Genomic DNA, 17,801 nt, shown 5'->3' on the forward strand with positions numbered 1-17,801 from the left:
CCAGAGTAACCGGAGCTGTGTGTTTAGAACAAGCTGTGCACCTGTGTGACCTCACATGACCATGGAAAGATTATCAATAGGATATAACGTTGAGGCTTCCTATAGAAGGACAGCTAGCAGAAATCTAGAACACAGTGAGAAATTAATACAGAAAATATATTTGGAAGTTGCATCACTACACAAAAATTCTACCTTGGTTTGGGAACCAGAACATTTTAGGAATGAAAAAAGTTCTAGCCTGTTCACTCTGTTACTGCTTAAGATGGCACTATAGTCTATAGCTCTCAACCTTCCCGGATTTGGTGGGACAGTACCAGCACCAGGCGGTTGGGAGAATGTCCCAGGTATTTGTGCAGTGTCTTACACTAACCAGGGAAATCCTGCCTCCTGGACAGGACACTGGCTGCTAAAGTTACGCGAGGAGGCGGGCTAAGCTGCATCTAGTGTTACCACAATCAAAGGAGGGTGGAGGACAAGGGGCCAGGATACGAGACCAGCCCCCAGATGTTTGCATTGCCGTTGTAAACAGAATCCAAAAACCATGTGTGGCTACACCCCAACTAATGTTCTACAAGACACCAATATAGCTGGATTGAATAGTAAAGCATGGAGCTATAGGTCTCCAGTTCTGACATTAAATATTAGCATAATTTGACTGGGGGCCCAATTAAATGTGTTCACCCCCACAATCTGAACCACTAACTACGCCACTGTAGCCACTATCTATATTTACCTTGCTGTACTGTGCCTGCGAACAATAAGTCTGTTGGGGCCACAAGCTGACCACTGTTTGGGTGCACAGCTCATTGACGAAAAAGGGTTTGTGTGCATGAAGGCCTAATTGAAGAGGTGATGATATTCCGACCTTCCCATTAGCGCCTAAACATGTGGCATGTGATTTTACTAAAATTAAACTAAAGTTTAGAAAAAAAATAAGGAAAAACTAAATCTACAAGAGGTTGACACTATGCATCACTGCTTGGTCAGTCTTCGGAAATGTGGAAAAGAAGCAATCATGTAAAACTATACGTTCTGAGATTTTGCCATAAATGGACAATCCCCCCTTTTTTTTTCTTTTTTTTTTTTCTCTCTAGTGTACCCAGATGTGTCTGTTCCCAGTACGATTTTCTCTCTCTGCAAGCAACTTGTAACCTCTGAGGCTGGAGCACTTGGCAAGGATGACCGTTCACAAGGCTTGGTTCTTCAGATGCTCACGGACCTGCATGAAATTTTAGTGTCAAGTAATGATGTTATACAAGCGTATGAACAACTTGGTGAGCAAATGATTTTGTTAGTAAGAAAGTGGCAATAGGCCGTGTGTGAGGCTTGAAAATATTTTTTTGTATATACCAGCAGAGGATCTATAGCGTAGAACTAAGTCCAATGCTGGCCAGCCTTTTCAGCTTGGTGTGACAATTAGTTAAAAAAAAAAAACAGCATTACTGGGCGTCTTATTAAAAATCTATAATTTTGTAATGGTTTTTAGCTCTAGTAACAAAGTTCCCTCATTATTTGTGAGGTAGATACTGTGGTGGGTACACGGCAGAAGGTGGTAGATGCTTAAAGATGGCAGCCAGAGTGTAGGCAGCAAATACATCTGAGAAAATGTAAAGGTATCACCTCCTAACTAGTATGTGCTCATCTGCATATAAGCCTACTGGGGTGATATATATATTTGTAGCAGATGCAAAGGTTTTTTTAAAAAAAAAATATAATAATAATACTGATCTTTATGATCATGAGCACATGAAGGAATGAGATATATGTAACTTAGACTTTTGTACTTTAGTCACAGTAGTTGAGCAGGAAAAGTTGACAGTTACCCAGGGATTCAGATATGTACATAAAATGTAGTAAGTGTTGTAGATGCATACATAGTAATCATTACTATACTGTTAGAGCCAAGTTGGATAAATTACCCAAGTTTGTTTTTTGCTGTCTCTTCTCCAGTCCATTCTTTGAAAAATTATTGGGCATGTTGAATTTTAGCATGCCTGATCCTTTATTTATTTATTTTACAACAGAGACCCCACCGGAAGTGTAGGTATACAGTTTGAGTGTCAGCCCAGGGCTCAAGCCTTCTAGGGGGGTACATGGTCACCACTCACAAAGTTTGATATGAACATGTAGAGATAATATAGTGAATTTCCCATACAATGTGGGCCAGCTCTCATGTGCCATTCCAGATCCTTAAGCTGCAGGAATGGAGACAGAAGACATTCCTAAGAGGTTACACCATTACAATGCTTCCTTGTAAAGTGAGCTTACATGTATGTAGTGGGGGGGGGGGGGGTCATGAGGGTCCATGGCCAGCTTTGTATCAACACTAATGGAAAGGTTAACTGAAAATATCAGAACCTTATGGCAGGAAAGCATTCATCTGTATAAGGATACCTTAGAATGTGGCAAATGTTATTTTAAAGAAATTGTACAGTGGTTAAAAGACTAAAAATACATTTGAGATATTGGTTGGGAGGGATTTAAAAAAACAACCTCAGGAACCTCAGGTTTCTGCCTGGTTTTTGTTTGTATACAGAGGCTGGTGGTCATACAGAGCTGGTTGATCAAATTTCGTGTTCGATGAGTTTGTTGGAATTGAAGTCAATAGGGGCCTGAATTTTAACATAATAATAATAATAATAATAATAATTCTTTATTTATATAGCGCACACAGATTACGCAGCGCTGCACAAGCATGTCAAATTGGTCCCTGTCCCCATAGGGCTCACAATCTAAACAACCTAACAGTATGTTTTGAAGTGTGGGAGGAAACCGGAGTACCCGGAGGAAACCCACGCAAACACGGAGAGAACATACAAACTCTTTGCAGATGTTGACCTGGGTGGGATTCGAACCCAGGACCCCAGTGCTGCAAGGCAGATGTGCTACTCACTCAGCCACCGAGCCGCCCTATCCAAAATTGTCCGTAAATTGGGGGTAATAATGGCTAGAGTGCTGAAAACTTGTGTGAATAACATGGCTGCCCTGCTCACAATGGGCTAGGAAAAGTACTTAAAATATATTTAAAAAATGAAACTAAGAAAATAATTTAACAAATTAATAAAAAAATCATAGCAGTCAAGGGCACTCTGGGTTTCAAGGCCCGGTTATTCTCCATGCAGTAAAAGAAGCAATGGGAAAACCACAATACTTTCCTCTCATTTCGTTTAAAGGTGCTCTGTATGTTCAGACCCAGTTATTTACATAGAGAATTTAAGTGCCATTGGAAAAACTAGAGACCCTTCCTCTCACTGCATTTTAAATTCTGGTAATGCGCAAGGCATAGAGGGCAGCTCTTGCCAAGTGTCCAATTTTCCCAGCTAGAAATTGAAGACAGCGGACCAATCTTTCAGTACCAGGAGATGTGTTGGCAGACGATCCTCCACCATGTGAGTCACATTCTGCCTCCAAATTCCACATGCCCCAACTAATGGTTGTGGAGGTTGAGCAGAAGTCAACATGGCGTTTCATATTGTGGTCATAGTGGTTTTGTTTCTATGTTGGGCGTCTTCCTTCTACTCTTGCGCTGTCACTAAGCTCTCGATGTGGGATGGGAACTCCACCAATAGTGCCTCCACCAAAGTTTGCTTGTAGTCCCTCATTTTAGTCTTGTGCCCTAGTATTGGAATGAATGATGCTAAGCTATCCTTGTAGTGATCCAAAAGGGTGGACACTGTTTAGTATCCAGACAACTCGTGTGCCTATATGGGTCCGTCTGCCCACAGTCAAGGACAAGCTGTCTTCGGTAGTAAGTGTCTCCTGCTCGTCTGCATCTCCCCAGCCATGCTTCAGAGACTCCTGTGAACTGCTCTGGGTGTTGCCCCACTCCTCCGTCGTCTCCTGCTTCAAAACTGTTCCCTGGTGGACTGTGCAGTAGCAGACCACTGGTCCAGGAACCCAGCCTGCAAGCCTTGTGTGGACGGGACAGGCACCTCTTCCTCTTTTGTCTGCAACCATTACATCCTCCGTCATAACCTGAAGAGCTTTTACAAGCAGGTGAATGATGGGTTACTTCGACTCACCCGGGCATTATGGGGCAGGAATTCCACAATTGCCTGCTGCTTCTGAAACACCCTTTCCAGCATATGTGAAGTGGATCTTCTCCTAGTTCGTATATAACCTATGAAGCAGTGGGTGAGCAGACCACGGTTCCTCTGTAGTGCAGATAGACAAGTGAGAAAGCTGAAAATGAGAACAAGCATTGAGCACATGTGCTATACATGGGATGTACGTCAACTGCTGCTACTAGGTTCCATCTGTTGAGGTTCTGTCGCAAGAACCACTCATCTATTTGCTTCTGGGTGCCTATCCGGAACTCCTTGGCAGTGTGTGGTTTTTTTGCCCAGACAGATGAGTTTTTAGCACAGCTTTGCTGACGTTTCCCCATGGCTTTGCTAAAAGTGGTGGTGTGGGTGCTCCACTGACTCGAAAAGAAAGTAGAAGAGGACTGAGAGTCTGAGGAGAATGCAACTAGAGGCAAGAAGTGATGTCTGGCAATCCTGGGTGGGGGCAGAATGTAAGCAACAGCTCCTCCAACCTTAGGAACAGCCATCACTACATTAACTTTGTGGGACGTTATAACATCCCTGCCAATGCTTACTGGTCTACATGCCAGTTGTGAGCTGACTAATAGCATTAGTTGTGAGGGACTAATGACTTTGGAGGTAGTGGAACAGGCTTGGCCAACTGAAGCAGTAGGGGAAGCCCTAGCGGTTTGTGTCCGTCAATACAGATAATGTTTACTCCTGGTCATAGAGATTTGATAGCTTCATCTAAGGCTTTGCCCATGTTTTACAGAATGCTGAAGACAGAACACATGTAATTTTCACACTGTGCTACCAGTCTATAAGGAAAAACCACCACACTGCTGGTACCCTGTGGGATGGCCTTTTTGTTTCCTGGGTCCCTGGACAGTATTAGGCTACAATGTGGCTATGGGCTGACCTCTCCACCTTGGCCTGTTTTGATTGTTCTGCCAGCTGTCTGGGGCTTCCTTGGCACCAGCTCTTCGTATGAGTTATCACTACCTTCCACCCATGTTGGGTCTAGGACCTCATCATCATCCCTCTTCTTAGCCCTCTCTACTACCTTTCTTTTCTGTCTGCATATCACAGAAAGCCACCGCTGTTGACAGTTCTATATCATCATATAGGTCTCTTGTCTGTCCAACATCCACATCCTTGCCCTTCAATAAGTTCTTGTGAATCTTGAAACTCTATTTCTGCTACTGTGGTAGGGGCATGGCATAGGCCATGGAATCTCAGCTAGGAGAGTCATTGTACAGTGTAACAGACAACTAAATAATTTGTGGCTGAAATGGCTTTGCTATTTTGAAGGTGAGATGAGGTAGAGGGATCTGCACTTCCAACTGAGGATAAGCATGGCAAAGATAATCTAATGGAAGTTGATACACTGTCTGCCATGTAATTGACCTGTAGCCCCTGCTGGGAGCACAGCATATACATTGCTGGTCTTAACACCTTCACATTCATTACATTGTCCAGTCACAAACACATGTTCTCCTTGAGTAAACTGGACTACATATCCCAGCACCGCCTGTTCCCCTGTGCCACTGCCAGCTGGAGGAGGACCTGTAGAGGAGAGGACTGATTGGCTGAGAGAGGGATTGTGGGGAAGAGAAAATGGAGAAAACTAAGAGACCTCATATGCAACAAAGAGGACTGACTGCACATGGAAGAGTGGAGAGAGTACTGCCCTGAGACTGACACAGCAGAGCACTAGAGACAGCCCAGCAGCTCAGCCCCAGAGGAGACCACCTGCTGGAGAAGCTTCACCTCTGGACCACAGCCTGATCCCTAGGAGTTCTCCAGATCTACCACACAGGGGGTTTCTGTCTGCCCCTCCATTACCATACAGGGGCCTAAACCCTGCAGCCACAAGCAGAGGCCTGGGTGCAGTTTCTGAGTTGAGTGGACAACAGGGTCCCAACGATTGGACTGTCATGTGCATAGCTGCAGCATAAGAGCATAGTCCTGTGCAGGTAGACTGTGTGTTGTCACCTGCTGAGTGTGTGATGGTGAATTGTTTAATTTGTGTTCTGTTCTGATTTATCCATTTGTTGCTCACAGAGCTCATTCTTTAAAGGGACCCCTCTGCACCATTATCCCAACCAGGCCTGGGGAGTACAGTTACCCTTTACTTCCACTAGGGGGTCAGTAGATACAGTAGATTGCATCTGTAAATACTTTATCATTGCTTGTTTTTCCCTGTTTGCATTTATTGCACTAAGATAATCCCTATTCTCTTCCCTTACAATAAATCTAAAGTTGTTTTACTTATTATGAGTGTGTACTGAGCATAGGCAGGGGTTTCCCGAGTCAACCCATGGCAGAAGAGGAAAACCCTCCTGCTAACCTACAGAGCTTCAAGCAAGATTCGGATGGAGGCACTGCGCCATATTGAGTTTAACCCCTTAAGGACGCAGGGTTTTTCGGCCGATTTCTCGCTCTCCAACTTCAAAAATCCATAACTTTTTCATTTTTACGTGTACAGACCTGTGTGAGGGCTTATTTTGTGCATAACAAATTTTACTTTCCCGTGATGTTATTTATTTTAACATGGCGTGTACTGCGAAGCTGAAAAAAAATTCCAAATGTGGAAAAATTGAAAAAAAACGTCACGTGCGTCACGTTCTTGTGGGCTCAGTTTTTACGACTTTCACTCTTCGCTCCAAATAACATGCCTACTTTATTCTTTGGTTCGGTGCGATCGCGGTGATACCAGATTTATATAGGTTTTATTGTGTTTTAATACATTTTCAAAAATTAAACGAGTGTACAAAAAAGAAAAAACATTTTTTGCCATCTTCTAACGCTAATAACTTTTTCATACTTTGGCGCACGGAAATGTGTGAGGGGTCATTTTTTGCGAAATGAGGCGACATTTTCATTGCTACCTTTTTGAGGTCTGTACGACATTTTGATCATTTTTTATTTCACTTGTTTTTTTTTTTAAAAAAGATGTAAAAGTCGCATTTGGGCGCCATTTCCCGCCTCGGAGGTCACCGCCGGCCGTAACCGTTTTTATATTTTGATAGATCGGGCATTTTGGGACGCAGCGATACCTAATATGTTTGTGATTTTTACTGTTTATTATGTTTTATATCCGTTCTAGGGAAAGGGGGGTGATTTGAACTTTTAATATTTTATTAATTTTTTTTATTTTTAAACTATTTTTTTCTTTTTTTTTTCACTATTTTTTAGACCATCTAGGGTACATTAACCCTAGATGGTCAGATCGCTCCTACCATATACTGCAATACTACAGTATTGCAATATATGGCATTTTTGCAGGTCATACATTACAATGAGCCACTGGCTCATTGTAACGAACCTGCATAAGCCATGTAGCCTCGTGTCAAAAGAAGACCCGAGGCTACCATGGTAACCGATCGCCGCCCCCCGATGACGTTCGGGGGCGTGGTGATGGGGAAAAAACGCCGCCGTCTTTTAAACGCCGGCGGCGGCGTTGAGAGGGTTGATAGCCGCGATCGGTGCAAGCACCGACCGCGGTTATTAGCGGTGGGGGTTTTGTGCAAAATGCAAAAACCCCCACCTCTGTATGAAGAGGACTCAGCCCGTGAGCCCTCTTCATACATCCCTTATACCTCTGCGCCGTAGAGCTACGGCGCAGAGCGTTAAGGGGTTAAAGTCCCTACATCCTTCCTGCACAAGTTGTCCTGAAGGCGTGTTACAGACTATTGCCTCAACTTTGTGTGGCCTAGCAGTATACATGGCACACCCTGGCTCCTACTTGCACCAGAGGAACGTGGAGAAGATGGACCGAACACGTCCCCTCCCTGCAGCACCACGGAAATGTCTTTTTAATTCCTGCTTTCCTCGTTTTAAGACCTGCAGTACCAACTATACTGTGACAGCACCTTTACAATAAAGATATTACTTGATGCTAATCACTAACAATAGTACTTTTATGATGTATGTATTAGTGCACACTATTCACTGACTACAGCACTTTTATGATCTTTTTATTAGTGCATGCTGTTTACTGTCAACAGCACTTTTATGATCTACAGACTAGTGTGCTGTTCGCTGACGGCACCTGTACAATCATGGTTTTACTGGACGCCATTTACAGAAAACATTGCTGTTTATGATCTATGTATTAGTGCACAGTGACAGGAGCCACCTTAAAATCAAGGTATGATTTTTCTGTAGCTGAAAAACCTTAAGCATCTTGTCGCTTTTTCTCCGGTTAGTTCAGGCAGTAGCAGGCGCAAAGAAGTGGGGCTGTACCGCCTGCCTGAGAACTCCTAGTGACAAACTTAAACCTCCAAGGTTCAGAAGATCACTATGGCACGTCCAATAAAATCTTGATGTTTAATTAGGAATTCAGTAAAAATCGCATAGTACATGACCATGCAGTTAAAGGGGTTGTCCGAGTTTTGAAAAAAAACTTGCCTTCCGGTGCCCTCCGGTATCCAGTGCTGCATTCAGCTTCCGGCCAGACCCGACAACCTTCCGGCCCCCATACACAATGTTGTGTATAGGGACAGATAGGCATACCTGGCCACGGCCGGCCGGAAGCTGAATGCAGCGCTGCTCCGGCGGCCATGTTTGTTTACATGGCGCCCGGACCGGAGCGACAGCAGGGCTGGATACCGGAGGGCATCGGAAGGTAAGTACATCTTTATTGTTTTAGGCAGCCTGCTCCCGGCCACATATAGCTTTTTTCAAAACTCTGACAACCCCTTTAAGTTATACCTAGTGAATCAGTATACGCATTTCGGACACAGTCGTAATAGTACCATATTTACTTGAGTATAAGCCTAGTTTTTCAGCACAATAAAATGTGCTGAAAACCCAAACTCGGCTTATACTTGAGTAAAAAAAATATATCAAAACTCACCTTTCTGGATTCACCCGCTTCTGGCTATAAACTGGGGCAGGGGGCTGGCTATATACTGGGGGGTATGGGCTGGCAGGCTATATACTGGGGGGTAAGTGCTGGTCATATAATATGGGGCAGGGTCCAGCAGGCTATATACTGGGGAGGCTGTGACCAATGCATTTCCCACCCTCGGCTTATACTCGAGTCAATATGTTTTCCCAAGTTTTTGTGGTAAAGTTAGAGGCATCTGCTTATACTTGGGTCGGCTTATACTCCAGTATATACGGGTATATTATTTTTAATCCCCAGACAACCTCTTTAAAAGTAATAATGTTCAAATTTTGTGTGGTGGTTTTAGTAAATATTTTTGTATAGGAAAAACATAACTACTCTTCAATTGTTCATTATTGTTCTACATAAAGGAAGAAATTTTAGAAATGAGTTACGGTAACACTGTGCGGCACATTATTACACCACATCGCTGGCACCCATCAAAAAGTAAATGGAACTGTGACAAAATGCTATGGCAAATTCATTGGTAGCGAAAGTATTTTCTGCCTTTTATTAGCTCTTTCAGGTCTTTTTACTCCTCCTTCTCCCCTTTTGTGTGCCCTATTGTTTAATGGAAGTGGTGGGCAGTTTCAGTAACGTGAAAAAATATGCTAATGTTTTTGTTTCCCTTGTATTGAAGAATCTGGTGATGTGAGCGTCCAGCAACATCTGAGCAGAGTCTCCTCTGCCTTTATCCATGTGAGTTTTTCTGTCCGATTAATCGATGGTGCCCCTGACAACCAGGCACTGTACCCCAAACAGGAATTAATAGCTGAAGTGAAGAAGCTGGGGGGCAGCGTGGCATTTCTCCTACATGTAAGTCTCCCCTAACCCCCCCCCCCCCCTTTCCTTGTTTTGTACGCAGCATTGAGTCACATCACTGGGCAAAGTATTTTTGGTTTCCATGGCTCTGAAAGGAGTTGTGTGATGGCCAGCAATAAAACAACAAAAAAAGGACATTTTAAAAGAACAGCTCATAAATTTAACATGCTGTGACTAACAAAGAAGGTGGCAAGGTCTAGTGTTCACAAGCTTTGCAGGTTACAACGTGAGCAGCGTTCTTTTTCGCATTATATTCCTGGTTTGAAAATAAATAGTGTATTAAATACATATGTACAGGCGACTTGCATACGACCCCTAGTTACAAACGGACCTCTGGATATTGGTAATTTATTGTACTTTAGTCCTAGGATACAATGATCAGCTGTAACAGTTATCACAGGTGTCTGTAATGAAGCTTTAGTGTTAATCCTGGTTCTTATGACAATCCAACATTTTTAAAATCCAATTGTCACAGAGACCAAAAAAGTTTGTGCTGGAGCTACAATGATAAAATATACAGTTCCGACTTGCATACAAATTCAACTTAAGAACAAACCTACAGACCTTATCTTGTATGTAACCCGGGGACTGCCTGTATATGTGTGTGTATATATGTATATTATAATGGCTGGATAGAGGGGCTGAAAAATCTTTGTCTTTTACCATGGGTAAATAAAGGTACCTGCGAGTACTTCAGTAGTGCCGCTTCCATTGACCTTTTTTTGATTGCTCAGTGGCCAGAGAATCGGGCCCCCATGGAGAGAGCACCCAACTTGTCTAGGTTAAGATCTCCCATACATACATACATAGACACACATACACATACATATACAAACATATGGCCGGCACCAGAACCCGGCTTACCTGGTTCCAGAGGGGCCCACGGCACCATCTGTCAACTTAAGAAAACTCAATTACATCGGCATGCTTGTCGCTGATGTAATTGAGCGAAGCGCTACACTCACAGTATATTAATGGAGCCTGGGGGGCTGTATATTAATATTCGTATCTTTAACGTTCTTAATGCCACCACATGATTTCACTGCTAAGGTGCCCAGTGAGGCACTGTCGCCGAGGGGCCCACTGAAACCTGGAGCTGGCCCTGCACACGTGCGCACACACATAGATATACGCACACACATAGATATAGTATTTTCACATTACTTGCATTTCTGCATGTCCCCGTAAGGGGGACATCTATACACCTTAATCACTCAACAAACTCCTATATAGACGCACTGGTGTGAACACACACCTACTCCCACAAACACCTGGACTCCCGTCTCCCCACTATATTATAACACAGTACCTACTCCCACCACACTATGTTTTTAACTCTCCTTTATGTTGGTTAGCACACGTTTTCTGGACAAATATCAATACAGACATTGATTTGTTCGTATTAATAAGAAATAATAAAAGTTAATTTTTAATTATGGTCCAAGGACCTTTTTTTCTTGCAGAAATGCAAGTAATGTGAAAATACAATTCTGAATATAGGTCCTGACCAAAAAGTTACTGCAGGTCTTTTCTTCAACGCATAGATATACGCATACATATGCATATACACACGCACACACATGCATATACACACACATTAAAAACCCTTCTGAATTCATAAGCTTAAATCTAGTTTACATTTATATATTATACAATAAATATTAATAGAAATTCTTCGTTTTGAGCCTCAACTGTAAAGTTGTTGGGTGGGCCGGCTACAGATGTCTTGTTTCTTGCCAGCTATTCTTTGTTTTCTTTACACAGGGCTGTGAATGTGACATTACTTCAATGTTGAAAAAGTCCAAGCAACAGATTAACCAATCTGTCACCGTCATCGCCCATTTACTTGGCCGCCTCTCCATTACTAGGCAACCAAACATCAGTCAGAGTCTAGATGACAAATGTGACCTGGAACAGGCAGAGGTACGGAATAGATACCATTAATTCTCATGTGTAGTTGGTGTACCACAATGAAACCTTTTAAAGGGATTAAAAATTGCGGTTTTCTTTTAAAAAATAAGGCCTCACCTAATGATGGGTAGCTCCTGAAACGGCAACTAAGCGCCATCTCTATACTATCCGATGTGATAATATGATACAATACGATACTTAATTCTCAGGGGAGTACAGGCGGTCCCCTACTTAAGAACACTCGACTTACATACGACCCCTAGTTACAGACGGACCTCTGGATATTGGTAATTTATTGTACTTTAGTCCTAGGCTACAATAATCAGCTATAACCGTTATCAGGGTTGTCTGTAATGAAGCTGTATTATTAATCTTGATTCTTATGACAACCCAACATTTTTAAAATCCAATTGTCACAGAGACCAAAAAAGTTCTGGCTGGGATTACAATGATAAAATATACAGTTCCGACTTGCATACAAATTCAACTTAAGAACAAACCTACAGACCCTATCTTGTATGTAAACCGGGGACTGCCTGTATTGCTCAAGCATACTGTTACATATATGGATACGGTTACATATATACAATACTCGGAGGCAAAGCTATCGGGGAGGAGGGGCAGGTGGCTGTGGAGCTTTCAGCTCTACCTGTGCCCCTTTTAGGGACACAGAGAGTAGCGTAGGATTTTTCTAGTCCCTGAATACAACCCTATGTGCTGGCTCGCGACACGAATGTACAGGCGTTCCCCTGTACAAGCACCCAGCTTACACACAACCCCTAGTTACAAACGGACCTCTGGATGTTGGTAATTTACTGTACTTTAGCCCTAGGCTACAATAATCAGCTGTAACAATTATCAATGTGTTTGTATGACAACCCAGCATTTTTAAAATCCAATTGTCACAGAGACCATTAATCTCTATGGAGTTGACGAAAATTGCCGAGCACCAAACTCACCGATCTCCGCCAGCTCCATAGAGATTAATGGAGCAGAACGGTCGTGTGGCTGATCCATTAGTCTGACAGAGAAATGAGGGGTCTGACGGACCCCTCATTTCATGATCTGGGGGAGTCTTGGCACTAAGGCCACCACTGATCAGCAGTTTAGGCTCTATGCAGTGGATAGGGCCTAACTAGTGTTCATGGGAAAATCCCTTTAAATATGTTGTCATAAACTTAAAGGGAACCTTTCGAGTGGATTTGGTATAATAGTATATGTAAACTTCTGGTTATAGATGTATATACCTCAGCCTCGATGACAATTTAGGATTAATGACCAATGGAAGGGGAGATCCTGATATGGTGCTAGGTTTTGATTGCCTTGAAAGAAGAGCTTTGGAAATGGGGCCAGAAATTATGGAAAGGGCAGTGGGAATGAAAACGCAAACCCTGGAAAGAATATTCTACTTAAGGCCATGGGACCAAGCAGAACTGGGCCTCGTTTGGTCCTTAATAACAAGGGAAAGAAGAAATGAAAGTTTTTCTGTTCAACTATATTTTTACATAAAAATTTGTTGCATTGTGCATTTATTGTTGTGTTTTTTAACAGTTCATCTCTTCGAGCCTAAAAGAATGTTTTCTCAGTGGAAGTGAAATTTTCCTCCTAGAATATATTGATTACCTGGTTCACGAAGTTCACAAATTGGAAACTCTGTACCAAAAAGCCTGGTTGGAGAGCCATAAGGTATTCGCCCAGTTCCCATCCCATATCCATATGTATTTAATTGATAAAGATAAGGTTGAGCCTTTCAAAATTCCTACACTAACTAATTGGCCGTACTGTTCTGCCCACTGGTAACTCCTGTGTTTAGGCATTTAGGAAAATCAAAATCAAACCAGGGTCACTTACTCATATGGGGGTCATCTTATATTTCTTATCCATGGCCTCCTTTCTTCTAAAATCAACTTTTAAATTAGGCTAATGAGCCTGGGGGCTCTGGGGCTTGTTCCAGAGCCCCTCAAAGATGTCTCTTCACTTCCTGTTAAAATGAAGTCTTCCCCAGAACTTCATGTTGTTGTTACATTACACAGGCAGAGGGGGGCATGTGTTGCTCATCTGCTTGGCCTATGAATCTGCAACACTGAGAGGCTCTGAAAACGCCCACCAGAGCCCCTCAGGCTCGTTAACATAATTTTAAAAGTTTATTTTAGAAAATAGGAGGCCATAGATAACAAATATATGAAGATTACCACAATCACAGTGCCTGGAGCTTTAGGTAAGTGGCCCTGGTTTATCCATTATTGATGATTGACACCTGCGATCGGTGCTGGCAGCCAAATGCCAAAACCACAATGTTTGCATGGACCCCAACATTGTGTTTCAGGTCTTCTCAACCCTAGTCTTTAGTTTACAGTAGACTTACTGCATTTGGTCATATTTCTACCAGTTACTCCTCAATATCTCTGACAATATTCTAAACTATGTACATTTACTGTGATATAAAAGTCAGTTTACATTTCAGTTTTTAATTTTTTATTTTTTTGGTATCAGTTATGGATTTCTTAAAACAAAGAACAGATGCAAATTGTTCCATTATACTGTACCATATTGCTGTCTAGTTTGCACGTCTTTGGCTCAGAATAATTTATGTGCAGAAAAACTGATGCTACCTGCACATGAAATGTGGTGCATTGTTTGTGGTTCCGATGAATGTGAAAAAGAATGCAAACAAGGGCAGCAATAGGACCTGCACAGAGTTTTTCAGCTTTAAACCACAGCCGGATGTGTGAGCCCGGCCATAGCCGTGTCAGAAACCATATTCATGAGCAGGGGGCCTAAGTATGTAGCCTGTTGCTATGACTTCATTGGTACGTTTTTTACTATATGAAAACGGTTTACCGATAACCCTGGTCTGGTTCATTGCTTGAGTGTTTGGGAGTCTGGGGTGTTGGACCTTGACTGTTTTGAATACTTATGCTTTGGTTAAATCCTCAACAAGCTCTAAAACCCCTTTTATATTGTGTAAGTTGGGGTATATCTGATATAAACAGAGAGAATATGAGGAAATGTGTTGTGTCCATCTTGACAGTTTCTCCATGTCCATTCTAAAATTATAATTAAAATTCTTTAACAATTTATCTTTGTCTCACTTTTGTTTAATTAGTTGGCAGAGGACGTAAGGAAATGTTTGCTGCCCCTTGGACAATCTGTAAAAGGTTACTTAAACAAATGCAGACAATTTTGGGTAAGTTGTCCAACAAATCTGGCACACAAGACCAAGGTTTTGGGTTTATCCACAGTAGAAGCCAAATGTCCATGAACTTTCCCTCCCTTCCCCTTGGTGTAATTAAAGGAAACCTGCAACTTTAAAATTAGACTTATAACCCACAAATACCTTGCAACAGCTCAGGGTGAGCTGATGCCGGGCCATATCTTGACTAGTAGCAGAAACCGTTGTATTCTGAGAAAAAGTGTCCAAAGCCGCGGTCATTCGCGCAGCCGCACTGGAAGCCAGCCCCGTTATGTTGGTGCGCATGCGCAAGTGTGCCCGAGTGCTTGGTGAAGCCACCGGCTTTCCGGCACATCATAATAATGTGCACGAACGGTTGCGCACATGGTGCGCACAGCACTATTGTGATGCGCCGAAGGGGGATTTGTATATACCGCTAAAAACTTTTTCCAGGAATACAGTGGTTTCTGCTACTAGTCAAGATATGGTCCAGCATTGGCTCACCCTGAGCTTTTGCAAGGTTATAAGTCTAATTTTAAAGTTGCAGGTTTCCCTTAACCTCCTACCCCAGTGTCGTTCACAATGTATCATATTCCACTTCTACAGTTATTTTATCTCCCAAAAAAAAAACAGGAGTGAAAAAAAAAATTTGTTTTTAGAATGGACAAATTGGGAGCGAATATTTTTTTTGATTGGTTTTAATAATTTGTACAAAATTCTTTTAGGTTCAGTTTCAATCTGTGAAGAACCAGAAGCAAGATATTACCTGGGATTTGTCGCTCTATTACTATTATAAAGTCATTGCCCACCATCTAAGAAATGTTGTTATGGATTGGACGGAAGTTGCCACTAAAAGTAGGCAGTATATGAAAGGTATGATATACCGATTCATATCTTTATGAGTAAAATGGTTAGGACACGGTGAGTGGCGTTAGTTTAAAGAATACTATTAGGGAAATGCCGATATCCTCCCCGATAATCTGCTTTCTACATAGTGTGCAGAGTCTGAAGTAGTTGCCTTTGAATGGGAGCCAAGCTGAATAGTTGAGCCATCTTCTTCCCACTCTTTATACTCCCAAATCTGTGTGGGGTCTGGGATAAGGCCAGCGATCTCCATGTGATGACCTAAAAATGGGCTGTTAATTGTAACTCTTGTACCTTCTCTTTGAGAGTCAGAAGAGTGTCCATAGTCTGATACATTCTATAGGAAGAGGCAAATGTTTGCCTTATCTCTTGAGACCATTTAGCTCCTATTTGTATAAATTGTGCTGCTCCAACGTCAAGGTTCTTGGGTGCAGGGTCGGCACAAGGTTTCTATAGGCTCCTGGGTGACAGCCTCATTGTTCCCCTTTGCAGTAGACTCACGTGGTGGCAATAGAAATTTAGAAACTAAAACGGTTCCCTAGTTTATCATACCAAACAGCCCCCCCTCATGGTTATTTTACGGCCCTACTTGGGTGCTCATCCTTAGCTACTTGTTTGATCACCATTCCATTTAGTAAGACTCTTAGCTGGTGGTTATCCTGTGAAAAGGAATGGGTGGCTTATAGATTGCTGTTCTGGTGATTGTCAGCATCCACCATCCATTTCAACAACCCAAATTGAAAATGTATCACTAATTCACAGTCTAGGTAAGTAATAATGGCTCACTTGACCTTACAATGTACAGCTGAGACCATAGTTTTATTCTCACTTGAGTTAACTAATGGTCTGAAAGCTATTTTTCTACTACCCACATGGATTTATTGGTTTTACAGATGGAGCTATGGACCTTGTAATCATGAAGGACCTGGAAGGACTTTTCAAAAATGCTTCTGTGTCGGCCAAAGCGTTCTCTTCCTTATGCAATGAGACTGTCGACAAGCAAGGAGACTTTGGCCTGTCACTGGTGATGAAGGAGATTGAGGCAGCTGTCCCTGAACTGCATTCTTCAGCAAGAGATTTATTACGACTAGTTAAGGTGCTCGGAGATGTTAATTCCGGGATGTTACTCTCCACCAACAATAGGCAATTGCCTGGAGGTCCTAGAGTTGACCTCGGTATTCATATGTGGGGGAAAACTAGAGACTCTGTGAGAGTGGCTATAGCAAAGTGGAACTATGAAGCCCTTTTAAGGGAAAACATGAGCAATAACCGAAAATGAACTATGAAAGGGACTTATATGCAGTGTCTACAGCATCTTCAAGATAAAAAGTCCATTTGAGGATTTGTATGAGCAAATCCACACACGGGTTTGGTTACAAATTTTGATGTGGATAATCCCTGACCTTTTGCATATTCCCAAAAAACCTAAAGTCCGTTTTGTTAAGTTTATTTAATTGGTTCATATTTATTAAAACAAATTATATAATACATATCTTTAAACAAAAAAAGCGACATGAAAAAAATACTTTCTCCCGGTACTTGCATTACATGTAACTATTGCTTTGTCAGGTGCACCCCAGCACCCATTCCCAGCCACAAACTGTATACGTGTGTTTTTTCTATATCTTCTGTGTAATACCACTGTTTAACTTTCTTTCCTTCTCCTCTTGATCCACAATTTTGTTTTGTACTTTATATGTAATTTATATAAATAATAAAGCTTCTTTTCACTGCCACAAATGCTAAGAATATTATTTGCCATTTGGTCTATACAGTATTTTATCTATACCGTATTTTTCGGCCTATAAGGCGCACCAAAAATCCTTTAATTTTCTCAGAAATCAAAGGTGTGCCTTATATATGAACTTATACAGAAATGTACTACAGACAAGATGTACTGTACATATACCAGTGTTTAATAGCTCCATCCCCAGAAATGTCCTGCACCTTCCCACACAGTATACAGGGTCCCTGGCTCCTGAAGTGCCCTGGCACCATAACTAACATTGTGCCCATCCTGCCCTCCCCTAGCACGGAGAGACCGGAGCCGCCATAGTGCCGACCACGAGGCAATCATCATCATCATCAGTAAACAATCCCCCCATACCTGACA

At 42.2% G+C, this 17,801-nt stretch overlaps 1 protein-coding gene across 3 annotated transcripts in view; it reads left to right on the top strand.

Moving 5' to 3' along the window:
• The window catches only part of LOC140076835 (kinesin-like protein KIF14), an 84,346-nt gene extending 66,918 nt beyond the window's left edge, over nucleotides 1–17,428 (top strand). For all 3 annotated transcript variants that reach the window (XM_072123578.1, XM_072123580.1, XM_072123577.1), the window contains exons 25-31: nucleotides 1,095–1,274; nucleotides 9,560–9,735; nucleotides 11,506–11,664; nucleotides 13,204–13,338; nucleotides 14,759–14,839; nucleotides 15,550–15,697; nucleotides 16,582–17,428. In XM_072123578.1, the coding sequence (XP_071979679.1) occupies nucleotides 1,095–1,274; nucleotides 9,560–9,735; nucleotides 11,506–11,664; nucleotides 13,204–13,338; nucleotides 14,759–14,839; nucleotides 15,550–15,697; nucleotides 16,582–16,967 (1,265 nt within the window). In that variant the 3' untranslated portion in view covers nucleotides 16,968–17,428. The remainder of the gene's footprint in view (nucleotides 1–1,094; nucleotides 1,275–9,559; nucleotides 9,736–11,505; nucleotides 11,665–13,203; nucleotides 13,339–14,758; nucleotides 14,840–15,549; nucleotides 15,698–16,581) is intronic.
• Nucleotides 17,429–17,801: the final 373 nt, after the last annotated feature.

This window comes from Engystomops pustulosus, chromosome 9 (assembly GCF_040894005.1).
Source record: "Engystomops pustulosus chromosome 9, aEngPut4.maternal, whole genome shotgun sequence".
In the NCBI taxonomy this organism is placed as follows: domain Eukaryota; kingdom Metazoa; phylum Chordata; class Amphibia; order Anura; family Leptodactylidae; genus Engystomops; species Engystomops pustulosus.